The sequence below is a fragment of the Neltuma alba genome, unplaced genomic scaffold (genome assembly GCF_004799145.2).
Source record: "Neltuma alba isolate B1F8T4 unplaced genomic scaffold, ASM479914v2 tig00011468_pilon, whole genome shotgun sequence".
NCBI lineage: Eukaryota > Viridiplantae > Streptophyta > Magnoliopsida > Fabales > Fabaceae > Neltuma > Neltuma alba.
This window is the reverse complement of record NW_021636138.1, coordinates 230,269-252,855: the sequence shown is the minus strand read 5'-3', so window position 1 is coordinate 252,855 and position 22,587 is coordinate 230,269. Positions and strand designations below refer to the sequence as shown.

Genomic DNA, 22,587 nt, shown 5'->3' with positions numbered 1-22,587 from the left:
ATACGTGTTTGCATAAATCTTAGATGTCCCATACGTTTACTTGTTTAATCAATCATAAATAGTTGGACACCATATGTAATAGGAAAATTGTATTATTCGTGAATTTTATCAGTTTATTACTATCGACATGTAAGTTCGAAAAGATTATGTTTAATATATAAATGGTCAATGCATTTGGCACAAAAGCAGGTAAGAAGTCGTATCTAACTGAAAGATGATATCACTTGTAAAGTTACGAAACTATACAATGTTTACGTACCGTTGGGAGCATGACGATTATATACCAAAAAAATTAATTTGCTGACAGTAAAATTTTGAAGAATCTCATTAAAAATGAGTTGTAAATATTAATCCATGAAATTACAAGCATAAAATCCATCATTGAGATTTTATAAGTTACTTCTAAACACAACCAGTTCCTAATTGTCTTTAAGTTAATCTTTTGAGATTTAAATTCCAAGCATCTTCTACATTACCGTGCTAATATTAGTAATAATTCAAAATAATAACTTATATATTATGATTAAATTTATTTATTTAATTTTTATGTAATTCAAAATAACTTGTATAAGTTTATGATATCATCATCACTTTGTAATAGTACTCACACTGTGAAGTGACGATAGTGATGATAAAGAAGAAGAAAAGGAATAGACAATATAATTATGGGGTAAATTACCTATAGGTTTTGGGTAAAAATTTATATATAGATAGATCTAAACATTTTGCATTTACAAGTCAAACATGCATATCTACACTTTCAAATTTTGATATTTACAATTCAAATTAGTCATTTTTATTATAAGTCAAACCTGAACATTCATAATTAACTCATAAATTAAAGTCTTAAAATTTATTAGTATTCAATTTTTGGACAATACTTATGTCAAATTTCTTATATCTGATCCATCAGGTCAAGTTCTCTAATGACACATGGTTATATGTCATATTTTTAAAATATTATTAGCTTTAAAATATTATTAGCATTTAATTATAAATCTACATAAAAAAAACACATGGTCATGTGCGATTAAAACACTTAATATAATGAATATTATGAACTTGACCTATTTGTTCCTTAATTTTTTTTTCATTTGAAACATATGAATAATTTTTGCCACAATTATATTACGGTCAGTTTGGCTCAATAAGAGGAAGGGGAGGGAAAGAATTTTAATGGAGGGAAAGGGAGGGGAGGAGAGTGAAAATATTTTAATAATACTTTGTTTGGATTTATAAAAAGGGAGGGGATGAGAGGAGTTTTAATATTACCTTGTTTGGTTCATAATGGAAGGGGAAAAATATTTTAACATAGATAATTTTGCCCTTATTTTATTTAATATATGAGTATAATGATGACAACATAACAAAATATAGGCATAATAGTCACAACATAACAAAATATAGGCATAATGGTCGCAACATGGCAAAATATTATCATTTCCCTCCAAATCCTCCTAATTTTGAAGGGGAGGTTGAAGAGGAAAGGGGAGAAAATTTTTTAAATTTTTCCTCCCCTCCTAAAATTTGTATGTTACCAAATAAGAGGAAATGATTAAAATCCTTCCCCCCCTCTCCTCCTTCTCCTTCTTCCCAAATCCCTCGTACCAAACACATCCTTAGGGTGTTTGTTTAAAGATTTGACTTGGAATAAAGCGGCGCTTGCATGTGCTAAGAAAATTAACATACTCATAGGTATTTTATAATTAAGTGTGTATTGCAAGTAATTTTATAATAGGACGTTTCCTCATGGGATAATAACAGCTCATTGCCCAAATCAGCAAGCTAATCACAATTCAGCCATCAAGTAAATGAATTTTTTATTTAGAAAAGATGTAGTAAGAGTAGAAAACTAACTCCTTTAATTTACATATCTTAATTTATGTAAAGATCTTTTATAATTAATTATTGTAAAGTTGAATTAAAAAATAACATAAAAAAGAACTATATATAACTACACTGTCAATTTTTTTCATTCTTTTTTATCCAAGTTTTATAAATACACAATATAAATGTAATGTACGTCCTAACAAAAAATTGGGAAAATTATGATTTTTAAGTTATAACAACAATAAATACTAGCTAAACAAATAACCGAAACAATAATAAATTTAAGGTTTTTCTTAGTAAGAAAAAGTTTTAAATTTATTACTGTTCATAACTTTTTTTAATCTCTCACAACCTAACAAACCAATGTTTGAATTTTTACTGAGAGGGATGCTAGCATTTAGTAGTCGATAATATCTAGAATAGGATTTCCTCTAATGAGAAGATAACTATGCTTAGGGGATAAAAAAAAAAAAAGCTCATTTGTTCTTGTTCTTAATATATTTGTGTGTGTGTAATTCAAGATGTCTTGTGATTTGAAAATTTTGATATTGACATTCAAATATTAATATATTCATCTCTACACTCATATTTTTCCTTATATAATTATATTTCCTTCCATATTTACGTAAATAACAGTGATTTATACTCCTGTAAAAATAAAAAATTTGTTCGGCCAAAAAAAAAGTAAAAATAAAAAATTTGAATAAAGGGAAACTTTAATTTATGACTTTCTTACCACACAAGTTAAGTAACTTGTCAAAGAGATGACGGCGAATAATATTGCGCACACTCATAAATAAATAACACTATGCTCCTCAAATTAAATACTACATGTCTTCTAGTGAGCAATATAATTAATGCATTTATGACAATTAATATATAGTTCAGGTTGACTCGGTTATTTAATTAAGAACGAACTAATTAATGGCGGGGTAATAATTGTTCAGGAAAATTACACTCAAATCTCGAACAACAAATTTTATTACTGCAAAATCCCTTAAAATGTTCAAATTAATCTCAAGTTCTAAGAAACCTGTGGGTAAGAAATTGTCATTATAAATGAATCATTCTGTCCCAATTGACATATAGATTGTCACTCTTAACACCCTCTTTTGTTAATTCTAACTTGTCTACTCATCGCAACTTGTTATAACCCAATCGACAAGTCAAAATGCTCTAAATAAAAGCTTACTATGGTCTAATTGACAAATAAATGAGTTGGAATTGATAAGAAAAGATGTTGAGGATGATGACTAATTTACAATTGCAGTCTCCGCACAGCTCCCTTGTACCTTGAGTTTAATTTGAACTTCAAGTGACTTTATAATAATAAAATCTCTTAATTGGGATTTAGTGTAATTTTTCCTAATTCTTATGCAAACGTCAAATTTTTAACACAATACATCACATCGGTCGATTATATTTACATATAAACACAAACACAAACCCTGATCATAACCAGAGAGGTCCGGAAGATTGAATCAAAGCATTATAAACGTCGAGGATCCCCACGCAAGAAGCACTTGAAGAAAATGAGCACTGCCAGCAGTACTGACATCATATCTAGAAAATGTATCAAGCCAACTACATCCACACCACCGCACCTTAAATCCTTTAAACTCTCCCTTCTTGACCAGCTCTCCCCTAACATCCATGGTAATATGACCCTCTTTTACTCTTCCAACGCCGCCACTGGCGGTGGCGCTGGCGGCCCCCTCTCCGACTACTTGGCCAAATCACAAATTCTCCAAAACGCCCTCGCCCAAACACTCACCCGCTTCTACCCTCTCGCTGGCCGCATCCATGACTCGGCCACCATCGACTGTAACGACGATGGTGTCTTCTATGTGGAAGCTCGAACGGACACTCATCTTTCCGACTTCCTCAGCCACCCGGACTTTGATACTCTCGAACACTTCCTACCTTCTACCGACAAGGAAACCATGGAATTGTCGAACGGTTCTATGCTCCTCGTACGGTTCACGTTGTTCCGTTGCGGTGGGACTGCCGTGAGCATATCCCTCACCCACAAGATCGCCGATATAGCAGCCTTGATCACATTCCTTCAGAGCTGGACCGCCGCGTGTCGTGCACGTCCTGAACCAGGCGTTCCTGACTTGGGCCCCGGTGCTTCTCTCTTTCCTCCGCGAGACATTCCGGGGATGTCGGCATCGGTAAATATCGCGGCCGAGAAGTTCACCGCAAGACGATTCGTATTCACCGGTTCCAAGGTGGGAGAGCTCAAGAGCAGAGTGGTAACCGCACTCATCGGAGGAGACAAGTCCGACGTGGACATTCGGTTCCACCCGTCGCGTGTGGAAGTGGTGCTAGCACTAGTATGGAGATGCGCGATGTTAGCTTCCCGCTCCATAACGGGGTCGTTTAAGCCATCGGCTCTGTTCCAAGCCGTGAATCTGCGTCCCCGAATGGAGCCGCCAGTGCCAGGGACGGCCATCGGGAACTTCGTGTGGCCATTTGCGGTGACGGTTGAGGAAGAGAAAGAGATGGAATTGCATGAGGTGGTGAAGAAGATGAGAGAGGGGATGACGGAGTTCATAGAGAAGAAGGCAAGCAAGTTCAAAGAAGGAGGTGGGTTTGAAGCAGTAATGGAATTTCTGGAGGAGAGGGGAGAGATGTTGAAGAAGGAGAAGGAGACAGTGGTTTACAAGTGTTCGAGTTGGTGTAGGCTTCCATTGTACGAGGTGGATTACGGGTGGGGGAATCCAGTGTGGATGTCAAGTGTGAATAAGATGGTGAGTAATACAATTGCTTTGATGGATGTGAAAGATGATGGAGTTGAAGCCCTGGTGACATTGAATGAACAAGAAATGGATATCTTTGAACAACATCATGAGTTGCTTCAATATGCCCTCCTCAATCCTAGTATTGTCATTTGATCTCTGATTCTGTGTTTTTCGTAATTTATATAAATAAATAAATATATATTATGCATTTATCCTCTTTCCGATCCATTGATATATACTACATCTGGTTCTTAATATAAGAACTTGTTTTACTTTTATTTTGGTCCTAAATATAAGACTCCAATCTATTTTATCTGTCATATTTATATATTTTTTTTAAGATAGTCCTCCTAACAATAGTAGTTATAACCAATACACTTAATTAGTAAGGATATTTTAGGAAAAACAACATATATTTACCACAAATAACTAACTTAACTTCTTTTTTTAATCTCCTCAAATTAATCAACTAGCTCTTATAATTAGACCGGAGGTAGTATATTGTTTTTCCTGAAATAATCAAAGTCTCTTTTTTTTTTTTTGTGTTTTTAGGTATTTGAGCATTCTAATACATCCCGTTTAACTTATTATGAAGCATACCTACTTTCTGTATGAAAACAATTCTATAATTTTTTATTGAAAGGAATGGTCCGGTTTCAATTTAATTTATGAAAGGTAGGTAATAAGTCATTAGAATTCCACGTACTGTTTCATTGAAATAGAAATGAAGAGAAGACCCAGCGTTTAATGCATATATACATAGATATATACGCTACTTCATCACTAAGCCTGTAAACCATCCTACCGGCAGCTACATTGTTGGGGGGAAAATGGCTGTTACAACTTTACGAGGTCGACATAGCGCAAGAGTTTGCCGTTTTACTTTAAACTATTGAAAATTAATAAAAAGAAACCTAAGCTAGCAGAATTACGAGAAGGTAAATATCACTTGTCCAGAGTGTACGCAATAATCTTGTTTTATTGAGTCAATATATTAATTTATAATACTATAAAATATATTCTTTCAATCCTTAATATAAGATCTAATTCTCATATTTATTAATTTTTTAAAATTATTCATATTAATATTCTCTCAATTATAATCAAATAAGAAATGGAGGTAGGATATTAAGAATGATGATTATGGTATTTTTTTTTTTAAAAAAATCATATCTCTTATAATTAACCAATTTACCTAACTTATTTAATCTAATTCAATTAATCAAATATCTTTCATATTAAGGACCGGGTTATAATAAATAACACTATGTAATCTATTAAACAAGGTCAACACGGCACATGTATATGACATTTATATTAATGTGTGAAAATATATTTTATTTGTTAAGCTAAGAATTAATTAAAGATAAGTCAAATCATATTCATTTACGAAACAAGAAAAGAAACCACACGCATGCCTCATCATCATAACCTACCGCAATTATTTCTCTACACACCGACCGGAGACCAATTCTCTAGACGTAGATTAGATTTTTTTATGCATAGATATTTTTTCATTGAAGGAAATTTTATTTGAGATATTGTCAGTATTTTTACATTGATTTTTGGGAAAATTGCAAAAAAAGACCTTGGAATTGCAAAAACGCAGATAGGGATCCTTGACAACTTCACTTTGGGTTTTGACAAGAATAATATGCTCTGAAGTTGTCAAAACCCAAAGTGAATTTGTCAAGGGTCCCTATCTGCGTTTTTACAATTCCAAGGTCTTTTTTTGCAATTTCCCCTTGATTTTTATTTGAGTCAACTTATTAATTAGTCACTTGGGCTTGTCTGGCTTTTCTTATAATCCGAATGTTACAACTAGCCCGGCCCATCTCAATGGACTTAACAAGATGGACTACCCAAGAATTTAAAACACCCCCCGCCCACGAACACACATATATTCAGTTCTTTTAAATTTTAATGATAGATGACTATTACAGGGGTCCAAGTCCTTCCTTACTAATACTATCAATCAATTATATTTAGAAGCCTTTTATTCGGGTTTCTAATGATCTTTCTGAGCTATCTACTCTAAGACCTTGTTTATCATACAACTGAAATCACTTATAAACACATTTTACGTAAATCAAGATAAAAAAATTTTTTTATATATTTGCTTTATATTATATAAATCACTATTGAAAAGATGCTCTAACTTAGTAAAAAATTTTATGTTTACTTAAAGATTTCTTTTACATGATGTGTGTGAAGTTGTGTCTTTATTTTTTCTTAGGTTTTTTTAACAATTTTATTTGTGATTTAACATATTATACTATGTAAAAATCTTTTTTTTTTTAATATCATTTTGTCTTATTTCCAAAAACAAAAAGACAATTTGTCAACTATACATATAAAAAAATTTCTTGACCTGGACACATAAATTTTATTAAAACTATCTCAAAATTTTGATCTTTCTTGCATGGAGGATTAACATCGTGATGAGCAGTGACGTTCTTGTGATTAAGCCAAACGAACATCACACCTAAAGCGTCAACCGTCCTCCTTAATCCTTCTTCTTCGACCTTCACCCCGAAAGAGTCACCGTTGTGAATCCATCGGGTGACCGAGCCGAAATGCGTCGTCCAGCACCTAATCGTCGCTCATGAAGCTTCCTGCCACTTCGTTGCTGCTGCTTTCTGGAATGGCGACCATGAAGCCTCTCGATTTGTTGGGGTACTCCACTGAAGACCCGTCGCGGCTTATAGCGACGGAGAGGGAAAATGTTGTGATTGGAGAGCCGCTGGAGTAGCTATTGTAATTTCATATCAAGTACACTTTTCCAACTTGCGAATAGGGAGCTCATTCTCAGTTTACAGCAACAAAGCAAGGTGGCTCAGTTGCCTGTCAAGCCGTCGCCTCCAGCTCAGGCATGTAAGCTTCTGATTCCCCTTTTGTTTTATGTCGACAAAAAGAATGTAGTATTTATTCTGTTGTTATTGAGTGAATGTGTTCTGATGCACAAACATGTCTAAACTCTCAAGATCGTGAAATTTGGAACAAAATCATATAGAGGACATTTATTTATCGATTCCTGAGCTTTTTTATTTCTAGTCTCATGCTTTTATCTTTTGTGCTTTTCATTAAGAGGGTAAAGAAGCTAGCTCTTGTATGTTATTTACCATATGGTTGCTGATGGAGGATGTGACTGATCTGATCATTGGGTTTGCAACTATTGTGATGGTGTTATAGCTACTACTACCTCCGATCCTAATTATAAGACTTAGTTGACTAATTTGAGGAGATTAAGAAAATAAGTTAAGTTAGTTATTTGTAATAAATAAGTGCTGTCATTCCTAAAATATCCTTGCTAATAAGTGTATTGACTAGAACTATTATCATTAGAAAAATTATCTTGGAAAAAAATATATAAATATAAGAGACAAAATGAATTGGGGTTTTATAATTAGGATCAAACTAAAAGTCAAACGGGGTCTTATATTAAAGACCGGAGTTAGTATTTCTTAAGCTCCTCAATTCTTTGCTCTCAATGCTCTCCAAATTATTCATTTACTTCTATTTCAGTTCTGCAAGCAATAAAACAAAAACAGAACCAGACAAGCCCTCGTATTGATTTAGGCTATGTTTGGATTAGCGTTTGAAATCACTTATAAGCATGTAAGCTAAGATAAAACTCCTCTCACATACTTACTCCATATTCTGTAAATTACGATTGAAAAGCGACCGATAAACTTTTGTGTAAATCACTTAGGCTCTTGAACTATTGGTCTTTTGGATTATGCAATAGAGAGAAACATGTTAATTAAGCAGAGGCATTTTAGTGACAGAGTGGTAATAGAATTAGAAGGGAGAGAAATCATGAGAGGAGCAATATAATTCCGTGGCGCTTAATAACAAAAACCGATCAAAGGGTACATAAACATGTGAAGAAGAGTTAGTCCCAAGAGTAGCCAGCAACAGCAAAGTTCAAACTTCAATGTGCAGCATCTTCTTCCTCACAAAACTTTGTGTACTCCTTCGCACCCATCAAGGAGTCCAACTCAGATGGATTCTTGGGCTTTATTTTAATCATCCAACCCTCTTCATAGGGGCTTGAGTTCACCTTCAAAAGACCCCCCAATAAAACAGTATAATCACATAATGTTTGACATTGAAGAACAATATAATGTTTGGGTTGAAGGTTAGAATTGCATACCAGGCCAGGTGCTTCAGAAAGCTTAGTGTTAACCTCAACAATCTCGCCTGAGATGGGAGAATTAACATCACTGGTTGCTTTAACACTTTCAACTGCTCCGAAGCTGCTTCCTTGAGACACTGAGCCACCTGCTTCTGGCAGATCCACAAATACTACCTCTCCCAGATGGTCCTGCAACACATAATAACATTCCTACTAATTAATTCTATTTCTACCCTTTTTCCCAAAGTTCACTTTCTAAGAACTTCAGGCTGCAGAATCTAAGATTAGCAAACACCAACTTTGACTGAACTGTTCACCACAAGAAATATATATGCCACAGTAATTCACATCTTTAGCAGATACTCAGAATTATGCGTAATGAATATTCAGAATAAGCAACCTGGGCATGGTCGGTGATTCCAACTGTAGCTACGGCGCCTTCGTGCTTGACCCATTCGTGGGAAGAAGCGTACTTGAATCCATCCAACACTGAACCAGGAACGAATTTGTATAATGACTGGTACCGTAAAGGAGAAAACAATGAAACAGAAGAAATATGAGTGAATATATGTATGAGAATACCAGTGGAGAAGCATCTGGCGAGATGTGGGCGAGAAGCGCAAGAGATTTTGAGGGCATTGGCAGTAGAAGAAGCCCACATTCTGAGCGCCATTAGTACGAATCTGATGTTGGAATTGTGAGTGTGAGCCTCTGGTTAGGGAGAGAAATATAAAACTGAAACAGAGGTTATATTCTATCTTGGATGAATGGTGGCCAACGAATGCCTCATCCTCATGTTCCCCGCCACGCTCTCCTCAATACAATATCTCTTGCTTTCCCCCGTAGTTAAACTGTAAGCACTCGTTCATTTTAACCTTCTGTCCTTTCTTTACCGTACTTTTTTTTTAAAAAAAAGCTAATTTTTTTTTCAAAAAGAAAATACAACCTCCGTTTTTTATTATAAAAGTTTGTTTGACTTTTAATTTGATCTTAAATACTCCTCCGGTCCTAATTATAAGACCCAATTGACTTATTTGAAGAGATTAAGGAAGTAAGTTAAGTTGGTTATTTATAATAAATAAGTGTTGTTATTCCTAAAATATCCTTGCTAATTAAGTATATTGGCTAAAACTATCATTATTAGAAGGATTATCTTGGAAAAAAATGCATAAATATAAGAGAGAAAATGGATTGGGTCTTATAATTAGGACCAAATAAAAAGTCAAATTGGGTCTTATAATAAGGATCGGAGGAGTATAAAACTCTAATATACTTTATCTTTTATATTTATTCATTTTTTCTAAAGTATTTTTTATAGTAGGTGCACATACTAAATGTTTCATCAAATAGTAATTATATTATAGCTAATATATATGATTAGCAAGAGTATTCTAAGAAAGATAACACCTATTTATAATAAATAACTAAATTATTTTTTTAATATCTCCAAATTAGTCAACTAGGTTTTATATTGAGTACCAGAGATAGTATATAATTCGTTTAATATTGGATATTTATATTTTTGTTAATATTATATTTTAAATATTATAATTTTATAATATATAAAAAATTTCATTTATATATATTCATTTGTTGTAGTATCATAAATCATAATTATTTTTCTAAACTGAAAAAGAAATTGAGTATAATGTCTGTTTGTTACGTGGAGATAACTAATTTTCTGGTCTAAAGCGGCTTCTGTAATGGGCATTCAACAAAGGCAAATCAGCCGGCTGAATTGGCTTATAGTGGGTCAAGACGAAGAGGCCTGGAATACATTGGGCTCGAGAAGGCCCATTATGCTATGTAGTGCCAATAAGGCAATAATGATCAGCTCTGCCTTTCCTGTCGTTTCTTCGGCTGTCTGTTCGTGTTTTGGTTTTTCCCCATGAACCTTTGACCCTGGTACTCAGTTTGGAGCTTGTTTTGCAGTAAATTTGGCGAGGAATCGATTGATTGAATTGAGTTTTTACGCGCATGGGTGAGATTGTGGAGGAGTTGAATCCTCTTGTTGGCGGTAACGATGGGCATGAATTCGAGAATATTAGTAAGGCGGAAATCGTCCTCAAAACCATTGGCCCTGCACGCCCTTCTCGTCTTCTTGTTCCATCTTCCATCAAGGTATTTGGATGCACTTGGTCTCTTTCATTTAATGCAATTTTGGGTGCTCGCGGTTTTTTCCCAGGGTGTTAAAGGTGGTTTTCTCTTTGCATGACATAGCTTCAGATTGCGTTGGAAATTATTTTTTTATCTTGGAATTAAGTCTGCAAAGATTAATGGCCATCTGAAGAATTCAATGAATATGCAAAGTATGAGAATCATTACAACTTCAAAGGTTTAGTTTTCTGGAAATTAGTACCTCACCCGGAAAGAGGAAGTTCTATTTGCGTTGTCTTTTTTTTTTTTTTTTTTAATTTTTAAATTTTTTTTAAATATTGACTGAATTGTTTTCATATAACTGGAATTTCCAACTACTTGCTCATGTTAATTACATGCTCTTAAATTTTGAACCTTGGGCTTATTGAGATTCGTCCTGACTGAGATTGTGTCATCTGTGGCCTTGGAATCTTTCCAACCATATTTTACTATTAACTGATCATATATATTTATATATATATATATATATATTCCCGACAAGCACTAAGACATTTGTTCGTTTCTTATAGATAAGTCTTATTTGGATAGTGAGGAACTTAATTCAGGTGGAGTGTTGAACAAAAGCCTGAGCCCAAAATATTTTTTGAGTGTAGACAAACAATCTACTCATTCAATAATTTCATGTTGTCTATAAATTGCTTCATAGGACAAATATGTTTTACTGGAAATCATTTCGGTGGACCTTAATTATTATTGTTGCATTTGATACTTTCACTTAATGAGTTTAATGCTCATTTGCAAATTCTTACAATGTGCTTATAATTTGTTTCTCCTAAATCATTTTTAGGTTTGTGATTTGAGAGGATTAGTTGCCAGCAATGGTCATTTACCGATTGATAATGTGAGTCTTATCCTGCGTGGAAATGTATTATGTGATATGAAGAATGGAGAAGATGTGTACATTCAACTCAATGACGGAGGTAGGTTTTGTCTTAGTATCTTTTTCGATCAATTTATTGTATTTCTTTTACATTAGCTAGCCCTATGTCATCTACGTACAGTATGGAGCAAAGTTTAGTTTCTCTGTGGCAGTATGGCACTTATCAAAACATGCTTGGAATTTGGATGATGATAAATCGTAAACATTTGAAGAACAATCAGCATACATTGTATAATTGCCTTTTTTGTGGTAAACGCCTTTTGATGTTGAAAATCCTTTCATGGTTTTGTTGTCAACGTGCAGCGTATCTCTAATGGCCCTGTATTGCAGATAGAATTTCATTAGATGTAATGCATCAGTAGATCCACTCAAGCATTTCTTTTTACTTTATTTGAAGGTCCAGTTACTTCAATTTTAAAATGCTAATTCAATTCAATTGATTATATAATAACATTTCAATATTCAATGCATCATGTAAGTGTTTCAGATTCCTTAATTGTTGCTGTCAAACCAAAGCCACCAGTTCGTGATGGATATGATGACGATGACGATGACGATCTGGTAAAAATCATTTTAATAATGTCTGAAGTGAATAATATAAAGTCAATTTTGTACTCAGTAGAATCTTTCTTTGATTGCCACTTCTCTAGAAGTTTAAGCTTCCCCGTTCGTCAAGTTGGTGGAAGAAGAGGCTTTACTCTTTTCTACACGATAACTTGAAGCTTCCAGGTAACAATCAACATTCTAATGATGTTCATTCAAAATATGCTTAATAAGTTGTGGCTTGGTCTCTGAAAAATGTCTAGTCAGTCATGGACTAATTATGATAATTTTTCGAGCATTCATAGCTTTTAAGTGTTATAAATGTTTTTAACCTTTTGCTGTCATTTTAATAGTCATATATTGGCATAAGGACACAATTGATTTAAATTTAAAAACTACAATCACTCAATTGATAGACTTATATATCATCTGAAGAGTTATTTCAGGTATGGGTATCACCTGGGGACAGCAACTTAAATTACTCAATAATGAATGAGCTACTGTATACTCTTCTAACGTTAATAATCTGCTGAACTTCTTCCTTTTGCGTTGATAGATATCATTTTGATGTTTATATTCTCTCTGAGCTTGAAAGCATGGGCTTTCACAATCATGTGGTTTATCCTGGCACCCATTGCCCATAAATGGGATCTGGGACCCTTATATGTAAGTCTACTGCCTATCATTGCATCCATATTTGAGACTTTTAAATGATCTGCTGCAGAATGTACTGTATGATCTTTCCAGACATGCATTTGTTCTAACTGATGTTTGTCTCCCTGTAATTTTTCCTGCTTGTTTTATTATTCTTATTATCTTTTGGCCAGGGTTTGTTTTATTCAAAACTGATAACGAATCTGATTTACATGCTTTTATATTATTTTTGTTGCATTTCATCATTTGTCACAACTTCTCCACAGATAATTGCTACGGGCTTTTCTCTAATTCTCTTTATATTATTTTTGTTGCATTTCATCATTTGTCACAACTTCTCCACAGATAATTGCTACGGGCTTTTCTCTAATTCTCTTTAATCTCGGAAAGCGCCAAGCTGGTGACGTCAGGTATAAACTGATCCAAAATGTTGTGTGTTACATTATGACAATTTAATCAAGGTGAGATCAATGCTTGTATATTTGTAAAAGTTCAAATAAGGATGGTGCATTTTAGCAACATTCAAGAATCAAACAATGAAAAAATACCAACGGGTGGGAAGAAGAATTTTGGTAAAATATTGATTTTTGTTGGGGATGAAAAAGTATGACAGATCTAATAAGTCCCTTTGTAATATGTGGGAGTTATAAACGCTTATTGTGTGAACTGTTGGCTGTTGTAGCTCTTCGGATTTTATTTGGTTGTTTTGGAGATTGGATCTTATTTGGAAAATCATCAAACCTCTTGAAACTTGTTTTATTACTTTTTCATTTTTCTCAACCCATCAAAGGGATTTTATAGGTAAGCTAGTCCAGCCATTATGTGCAAATATGAAGAAAAATGGGAAAAAATAAAAATCTTTCTAATCGGAGCTTGTTGATGATATAGATAATATTCTTATGAATATAAATTTACTAGTGACACCGATTGCCTAAATGAGGTTTTTATATTGATTTGGTCAGTATTCTTGATGACACAATATGTGTTTTGTGAATATAAATGTATTGGTTACATTACATTTGTTTACCTATATGATGTGTTCATATATTGATTTGGTTAGTATTCTTGACTGACACGTGCTTTCTTAATCAACATAATGCCACTTGATATGCAGCCTCTCTTCTTTGTTATGCGTGTTTTAATCACTGAAATTCTTGACATCTATTATTACCCAAGTAATTTTAAGGATTTCAAGGAGATACGAAGTGTATTTCTTAGAAATCATTTGATAGTTTCTGACTAATTTCTGCTCTCCAACACATGCAGCGCATATTCTATCTTCAATGAAGACTTTAGAGAGCTTCCGGGGACCCTTAATGCAGATCGTCTTGATAGAGATATAAGAGCAGGACAGTTTTGAACAACCACCTCCCAAAAAGAGGAAAATGAAAAACGAAAAACCACCGATTCCTTTCTTCATGCTAACACTGATGCGATGCCAATATGAAGTTTATATGTTCTCGAAGTTGGTAACCAACCACGGTTGTTCCCCCCCCCCCCCCGGTTTTGTATTTTATCTGTGTTCCCTGAATATCCTTTTTGTATAGTTTGATATATCAAGATTACAAATGAGGTACGCATGTTGTCTTGTGGATACCTGTTTCTGCATTTCTGGTCTCTGGGGTACTGTGAATTTATACATGGCAAGCTAGTTGACGCGTATACAGTGGCATGCCATAGCAGGATCCAAAAGGTTAAATGCGGTAGCTTATTTTCCCCCATGAAAGTAATAGTCAGCACTCTCACATGTGATCCAATACTTTAATTTTATTTATAGTGCATTCATGACCTCAAACCATAAATAAAATTAGAACATCAAGAGGTGCTGGATGCATTAATAAAACATCAGGGTAACAATGTACAATAAATAATATTATTTCTGATCCTTAATATAACAGTTAGTTGAATGATTTGAGAAGATTAGAGAAACTAATTAAATTAGTTATTTGTAATAAGTAGGTATTGTTTTTCTTAAAATATTTTCATTAATAAAGTATACTGGTTAGAACTACTATTATTATAAAAATTATCTTGAAAAAAATAGATAAATATAAAAGAGAAATTAGATTGAAGTTTTATATTTAAGATTAAAATAAAAATTAAACGAGTTTTTATATTAATAATCAGAGATAGTACGAGGATGGTAGATGCATATGGAAACCAAAGCCACTGTACTGGATAGGATGTTATTTTAATCTTTTTTGTTTTATTTTGAAAGTAAGGTTAAACGAAGTGATAAATCACTGAGATTGTGTTTAGTCAAAAAGGCGTTTCCAAACTGCCTTTGTGCGATCAACCTTCTAATCCAGGGTATGATAATCTTTTTAGGAACATCATTGATGATGCCAGAATGTTAGCAATTAGGGATTGGCAGGTTGAATTTCGTTATATTAGCAGAGAGAAAAATTCTCTTACTGATCCTTTAACGAGATTAGCTCATACGATTTAAAGAAATTTTCGTATCTTTGATTAGCCATCTCCTCATGATAAGTGACGATAGATAGTTTGCTTTATTGCTGTGGGACATCTTGTTGTAGGTTGTTATCTTTTCATTTGTTAATACTGTCTCCAATCTATTTGTAAAACTTTATTTATAAATTATAAATCAAATCTTATAAATAAGACCAGAAATAATACTACATCTGATCTTTAATATAAGATCCTGTTTGATTTTTATTTTGGTTCTAAATATAAGACTCTAATCTATTTTGTCTCTCATATTTATATATTTTTTTTCAAAGTAACCTTTTTAACAATAATAGTTCTAATCAATACACTTGATTAGCAAAGATATTTTAAAAAAAATAACACATATTCAGAATAAATAACTAACTTAACTTACTTTTTTAATCTCCTCAAACTAGTTAACTGACTCTTATATAGTATATAGTATCGCGTTTTCATGAGAAAATAAAAAAGATGGCCATTCATTGTACTGCGTCTCTGCCCCTAATTATGTCAAGTCAATCCTCACCCTCCCTCTTGGGATCTGTGTGTGATGTCAGAAGCTACGCGAACGTGGCTCTTGAGCCTCAATCATCAGGATCCCCCTAGCAGTCTAGTTTCCCTCTTTCCTGGGAAAAATTTAGCTATGTTGTTTGCTTTCGAGAATGGACTTTTCATGTCCAAGGCTTCTTTGAAGTTTGAACCACATTTAGGATAATTCTTTTTTAAACAGGATGTTTAAATATTTTAAAAGTATTTTTTTTTTTGGACAGAAAATATTTTAAAAGTATTTACAAATAAGCATTCAACATTTAAATTTTTTTTTACTTTTATATATACTGAAAATTTATTTTCATAAAAATATTTTGATTGTTGTCTGTTATTAAGTTTGATTGGTAAATTATATAGTTTGACAAGTGTCTTTAATAGTCAAACTTAATAACGGATAATAGTTCAAATAAAAAATATTATAAAATAAAAATTTTACGCTATATAAAAGCAAGAAAACAAAATTTTCAAGTGCTAGGCACTCTTTCATGTATATATTTTTGAATGATTTAAACACTTTATTTCTAGTTTTTCCAAGTGATTCCAATTCCAATAATACCATAATTATTACCCGGCTAAACATGTCAAAACTTTCAGGTGATTAATACTTATTGACTAGGAATAACAATTTCATCATAAATAAAAAATATCATTAAAAAATTAATATAAAAGACAAAAGAAATATGATTATATACTCTTTCAGTGCTTAATATAAGACCTATTTAACTAATTTGATTAGATTAAGGAAATGAGGTAAGTTAGTTAATTATAAGAAATGTGATACATTTTTTCTAAAATAACATAATCATCTTTCTTAATACCCCATCTTCATCTTGTATTTGATTATAGTTAAGGGAGTATCCATAGGGGTAATTTAGAAAAAATTGATAAATATGAGAAATGAGTCTTATATTTAGGATCAAAACCAACTCAACAATTGGGTCCTATATTAAGGATCGGAGGAGTATTTAAAATCAAGTCAAAGCTATCAAATAAACTTGTATTTAAAACCTGGGGGACTAGTTATCTTTTTCTAAAGATATATTCATTTAATTATTTCTTTAAAAGATTAGAATATTATTAATTACTATTTTTTAATTATACCCATCTTTTAATTAATACGAATTTCAAATTGAAAAATCACACATTAAATTTTTATTTTTTATATATATGACATGAATTAAAGAAAAAATCTCACAAAAGAAATTTAAAATTATTAAATTTTAAATAAAAAATTTTAACAAAAATATATTACTATTTATAGATTTAGTATTATAAAAACCTCTTAAAATGTTGTTAATAAATTTGGCTTGAAATTTAATAATTTCGAAAGAACGGTTGACAATTGCAGTTAGAGAAGGAGGCAAGTGGAATGCAGAAAGGCAGAGGAGGGTACGGAAAAGGGCCGACAAGGATGACGTCATAGGAGGATCCACCCAGTTAGGCTGCGTGGGCCCATGTCCCTCGCTCTGTCAAAAAGGTCGTTGACCAACTGCTGGCTTGTTGCTGGACCCCACTATACCCCAATGAAAAAGAACTTGAAAATTAGTCTTATTGGATGAGATTCGATAATTATTAAGTTTAGTTAGTTCGGATATCTCTTCCACAATGTGATTTTTTATCTACCTTTTTTTCCCCAACTCAGTCAAACGTTTGTGTTAGATTATTCCATCTAAAACCCAATGTCACATATTTAAGTAAATTAATACATAATATTTATACACACATATTCAACTTTTAATTTCAATTGACAAATAATACTTTCCTATTATTTAATAGAACAATGAAAGTGAAACTGAATTCTTTTTTTTTTTCCTCAAAAAAAATGTTCAGTTGTTCTTGAACCTGATATGCCTTTTCTATCATTGTGTGAAGGGGGTGTTTAGGCACTATAACAAGCTTCTCAGAAGTAATTTTTTACAAATCGAAATAAGCTTCTCTATATATTTATTTCGTATGCCATAAAAACACTTTTAAAATCATAGTTTTGATTCCATCTAAACACCCTATTATACTTTTAGGCTTCACAGATAGATTCGCACGAGAGTTGAATTGAAGGGAAATGAACTCACCATTTTGATTCTAGCTTAATGGTTAGAAAGATATTACCTTTGATCTAAATATAAGAGCTAGTTGACAATTTTAAATATAAGACTTCAATTTATTTTGTCTTTTAAATTTATAATGTGCTCTCAAAAATATTCTTATTAATTGTAAAGTATTTTCACCCAAGTATAGTTTTAATGTACATGATTGAATAAAAAGTAATTTAAGAAAGTCAAAACATATTTGTTATAAAAAAATAATTTAACTATTTTCCTTAATCTCTCTAAATTAATTACCAAGCTCTTATAATCAGGAGTAGTATTACTTTTTATATATTCAATTAACAGAATGAAAATCAGCAAAATATTGAAATATAAGGATGAAGTGAAGCCAGGATATATAATTTTCTAATACGAGAACTAAATAAACATGAAAAGAGATATGAATGGATTGGATATTCTGTTGTTGTCTTATTGTTGTTTATTTATATTTATTTATTTAATTTTTTTGGGATTTAGTTATTTGCAGGTAAGCACAAAGGTAATGGAAGTGGTGGCTTGCCGAGGAGAAATGTGATGTGGAAAACCTTGAAGGAGAATCTGATAAATGAGAAAGCTCTTCCAATTGTGATGTTAAGTTCAATATAATATGGTGATCACTCACCAATTAGCATATTAACCAAAAGGATTGGGTTAAAGAGAATAATGATGGACTTGAGAGATTAATAAGTCCAAAAGGATTCCATTTGAGAATGGCGTGTTGACGCCAACAAGAAAAAAGATGAATTGCAAGTAAAGCAATGGGAAGAGAACAAGCTAAGAAGAATCTTAATTAGTCATTCTGAACAATTAATGGAGGAATTTATATAATCACAACCACATGAACGCCATTTGATATTGTGTTTATGCTGTATTATTGTATTGTGTTCTATAGTGAAATCATTGTCTCTGAAATTTAAATCTCAAATATTATTAACTCTTTAGATTATTCTCTTTTAATTTGATAAATTGTTATAAATCAAGTTTTATTTATATTATACATAATGCTTTGAACCTATTTAAAGCCAACAAAGTTTAGGCCTTGAAATCTATTTAGAGCCTACCTTTAATTATGCAGTTTTTGATAGGTTCAATGTCTTTTCAAAATTAATCAATAAAGCCTTCTTAGAGGTCTATTTAATAAGTAGGCTTTTAGAAAGGCTTTAACCCAAACTTAGCTCATCAAAGCCTGCCTTAGGTCTTAAATCCATGTTACTTAGACTTCTTCAGCCAAAACCTAACATAATCTATTTCAAGTTCCAACTACTTGTGATAACATTGTTAGGTTGGGAATTAATATGGTTGGAAAACTTTAATAAAATATATGATTAAGAATTTTGATTTTTACAATTCATCCATAACTAAATTTAACAAGCATTGATGCTAAAATCATTACTCAAATTATTCAAATTTATAATGACTGAGATATTAGGAGCTAAATAAGAAAAAATAGAACCAAAAGCAATATAATCATTCGCCTGTTTTTACTAATTTTTACCGATTCACACTCAGATTGCCTCTTCATATGCTTAGTATCCACATTACAAGTTGTTCAAACAACTTAGTAAATGATCAGCCACAGACACTAGCACAGTTGTGTACTTCAAAGTAAACCTTCCTTCTGACTAGTCATCAATTGGGTTTAACCTAGCTGCTTTCCTGTTGTTGACTTTTTAGATCAAATCATTCATGACCACAAGGTGCAAGCTAAAATAGCTGTCACCAAATTAACCCCTCATGATGCTGTCTAAGTCTTAAGGGCATTATAAAAGAATTTTTCTCCTTTCTAGGACTCACACTGTGATGGAACTGGGATCTTCCACTCACTTATAAGTACATGCAGTATGAATTGTATGCTGTGGTGTTTGTCTTAACTTTGTTAAGAACATATGTCAATTTTGATTTATTGACACCATACAGACTTAAGTTCAAGGTGCGCACAATATCTAAACTGAAACTTTTCAACACAAATCCAACGACATCTTATAAGAGAAAAGTTTTTTGTTTGGCTACAGGTTTCATGGATGGCATTTATCCATGACTCGATCCAATCTTTGTGTGGATCAATTATTTGGTCTGTTGTGGATCTCATCTAAGACTTATCTTAGGTGATATATGTGTTATGATACTTTTTTACCATTGTTCTTGCAATATGGTAATCATGCGGTGTCTCATCTTCTATATTCTTTGTGAACACAAAAGGCGGTTGCTCGTGTGAGAAAGCTAATCTTAACCTGTATGACATACTAGTTATTGTATACCTCACACATTTATGTATTTGTTTATACTCAACATGCATTATGGTAATGCATTTCTTTTATTCTTCAATAAAATAAGTTCAAGACCTTATATTCTGCACATACCTAAATTATTTGACTGTTCACTAACAAATTCTTAACAATGGGTTATGTAACAGGATCTGCCAACTCCTTTGAGCAAAGTGGTATTAAATTGGCTTTGCCTTTTGATAATCATATCTCTCATCAAGAGATAATTTATGTCTATGTATTTAGTCCTGCTTGTGCTAATGACGATCCTTAGCATAAGCTATACCTGGCTATCACAACACATTGAAACATAACCCTCTAATCCACCATTAATTCCCAATCACTTTAGGAACCTCTTGAGCTATATGGCTTCTTGAGTGTTGGCAAAACATATTCTATGTTCTAATTCTATGAAAGACGAAGATACTTCTATGGGTCTTTAACCCAATCAGCATTATAAGTTGTTATCTTAATGTATAATTTATGATTCATGATTCTTTCAAGGCATCTCTTATCCTTTTCACAACTTTCCAGTATTTGTTTACTAAGTTGAACTAAATATTGACTTACAAGTCCTGTTTTAAAACATGTATTTGAACCAGCAAATAGTGTTGTGTACATTAAGTTACCAATTAAGCTTGAGTATGCGACTCTTTCTTGGGTTCTATGCCAAAATTCCTTTGTAGGATTATATCCTCTAACTCCAAAGACGTTTATGGATTTGCAATATATTATGTTGAGAAACTAAAGGGTTCTACTTGTACAGGTCTTATGTGATAAAAATAATAGTCTCTCATGCTATCTTTATTTATCTTTTCTCTCAAGATATTTTCTACTCCGTTCATATTCTTTGTATCAAAGTTGAAGGATCACCTATCCTTAGTTTGTCTTAGCCTCCTTTAAACTTCTTTTTAGCTAGAAGCATGCTATCACAATAAGAGGATAATGTCTTAAAAACAAATCTCAAACTACTTGACATGTATGATATGGCTTTTCTTCAATCACTTTGAAGTTATATGAGGTTATCTTTATGTATGACCATATAGATGATTATTTTGAGAATCCTTTTTCTCTTTTATTTCCTCTTTTTAATAAAGCCCTCAGGTTACTTCACATAGAGTACATCATCTAGTTCTCATTTAGAGAAGTGATCTTTACATCCATTTGACATAATTTCAAACCTAAGCTTACATACTTTAGCTAAATCTAATCTTGACGAGTTAAAACTCATAACAGATAAAGGTATTTTCTCAATCTACAATCTTATTGTGTATAACTTTTAGTTACTAAGTATGCCTTAGAATTATCAATTGATACTATCACATTTTATTCAAGAATACATTTGTTCTAATTGCCTTTCAACAAGGCATTTGACCAAATGATTTTCTTACTCTATTGAAATCAATTTCCTTCTATGTGGCCTTCTACCATTTTTCTCTAGCATGTCCTCTGAAAGCCTTTTGGATATTTTCTAAGCTTTGGATGTCGTCTTTTGGATTAACAACGAGAGCTTTTTCTTTTCTTAAGGACTTTGATCATTTTATTTTTTTATAATGGGGTTTGTTGCATAGGATTCTCTTCTTGTGTTTAGATGAGGTCTTTTGGTATCTTCTTGTTGTGATTGTGACTCCTCATATCTTTTTTTTGTAATATCTTCTCTCTTATTGCTTACCTCCTATATCTTTTTTTTGTGAAAATAAGTCAACCTTCTCAATTAGATAAGTGACCTAAGGAATAATTGCTGGTTTCTTTTCATCATTATTCTCCTAACAAGATTCAATGTGAAAAAAGCTCTCTTTGCTAGAGAATTTGGTTCCTAAGAACAGTATGTCTGTTTGAGTTTGTTTCAGTCACTAAGACATCATTATTTTCGCTAATGAAGACATACTTTACTTGGATGTTTGGAGTATTTGATGAAGATACATTATTTTATCTTCTAATTCCAGTTTTTTATACTACGAAAAGAATCATAGATGCATGTTGTTGGCCCTTGTGGTCTTATGACACTTAAGTCTTATTTATGGCATTTTCATAATTCAAAAAGGGTATCATTGTGATTGATTCTCAAGGAACTTGGTTGGTCATGAAAGCTATAGTTACTGGGTTATTCCTCCAATACAAGATTGGTAGTTGTACTTGTGCTATCATAGATCCAACCACGTTAAGGAGAATTCTTTTTCTCCTTTTGGCAATTTCATTCTATTTTAGAATGCCTTGGACTGTTAATCATTTGACAATCTATTTTATTCACAGAACATCTAAAATTAAGAAATTTTCTAAAGCACTCTCAGGGCTT

The 22,587-nt window shown here is 32.4% G+C and overlaps 3 protein-coding genes across 3 annotated transcripts; 2 read left to right on the top strand and 1 right to left on the bottom strand.

Annotated features, from left to right (window-relative positions):
* The first annotated feature begins 3,195 nt into the window (after positions 1–3,195).
* LOC114713794 (BAHD acyltransferase BIA1-like) lies at positions 3,196–4,823 on the top strand. Its single transcript, XM_028898466.1, has one exon. The coding sequence runs from the start codon at positions 3,363–3,365 to the stop codon at positions 4,725–4,727; it is 1,365 nt and encodes a 454-aa protein (XP_028754299.1). The 5' UTR covers positions 3,196–3,362; the 3' UTR covers positions 4,728–4,823.
* Positions 4,824–8,296: 3,473 nt separating this feature from the next.
* Positions 8,297–9,461, bottom strand: LOC114713793 (glycine cleavage system H protein, mitochondrial-like). Its single transcript, XM_028898465.1, has 4 exons — positions 9,295–9,461; positions 9,113–9,201; positions 8,731–8,901; positions 8,297–8,637 (listed from the first exon to the last, which is right to left on the bottom strand). The coding sequence occupies exons 1-4, from the start codon at positions 9,383–9,385 to the stop codon at positions 8,509–8,511; spliced, it is 480 nt and encodes a 159-aa protein (XP_028754298.1). The 5' UTR covers positions 9,386–9,461; the 3' UTR covers positions 8,297–8,508.
* A 1,228-nt stretch (positions 9,462–10,689) lies between these two features.
* Positions 10,690–14,333, top strand: LOC114713785 (uncharacterized). The gene is made up of 7 exons (XM_028898458.1): positions 10,690–10,833; positions 11,657–11,789; positions 12,237–12,310; positions 12,400–12,478; positions 12,849–12,958; positions 13,292–13,356; positions 14,213–14,333. The coding sequence occupies exons 1-7, from the start codon at positions 10,690–10,692 to the stop codon at positions 14,304–14,306; spliced, it is 699 nt and encodes a 232-aa protein (XP_028754291.1). The 3' UTR covers positions 14,307–14,333.
* Positions 14,334–22,587: the final 8,254 nt, after the last annotated feature.

What these genes read in the sequence shown, in the direction of transcription:
- LOC114713794 (XM_028898466.1), top strand. Translation starts at nt 3,363, where the DNA reads ATGAGCACTGCCAGCAGTACTGACATCATATCTAGAAAATGTATCAAG.
- LOC114713785 (XM_028898458.1), top strand. Translation starts at nt 10,690, where the DNA reads ATGGGTGAGATTGTGGAGGAGTTGAATCCTCTTGTTGGCGGTAACGAT. An exon ending in CATTCAACTCAATGACGGAG is followed by an intron (nt 11,790 to 12,236) that starts GTAGGTTTTGTC and finishes TAAGTGTTTCAG; the next exon opens with ATTCCTTAATTGTTGCTGTC. An exon ending in CGATAACTTGAAGCTTCCAG is followed by an intron (nt 12,479 to 12,848) that starts GTAACAATCAAC and finishes TTGCGTTGATAG; the next exon opens with ATATCATTTTGATGTTTATA.
- LOC114713793 (XM_028898465.1), bottom strand. Translation starts at nt 9,385, where the DNA reads ATGGCGCTCAGAATGTGGGCTTCTTCTACTGCCAATGCCCTCAAAATC. An exon ending in CGCCAGATGCTTCTCCACTG is followed by an intron (nt 9,202 to 9,294) that starts GTATTCTCATAC and finishes TTCCTGGTTCAG; the next exon opens with TGTTGGATGGATTCAAGTAC. An exon ending in GAATCACCGACCATGCCCAG is followed by an intron (nt 8,902 to 9,112) that starts GTTGCTTATTCT and finishes TATGTGTTGCAG; the next exon opens with GACCATCTGGGAGAGGTAGT.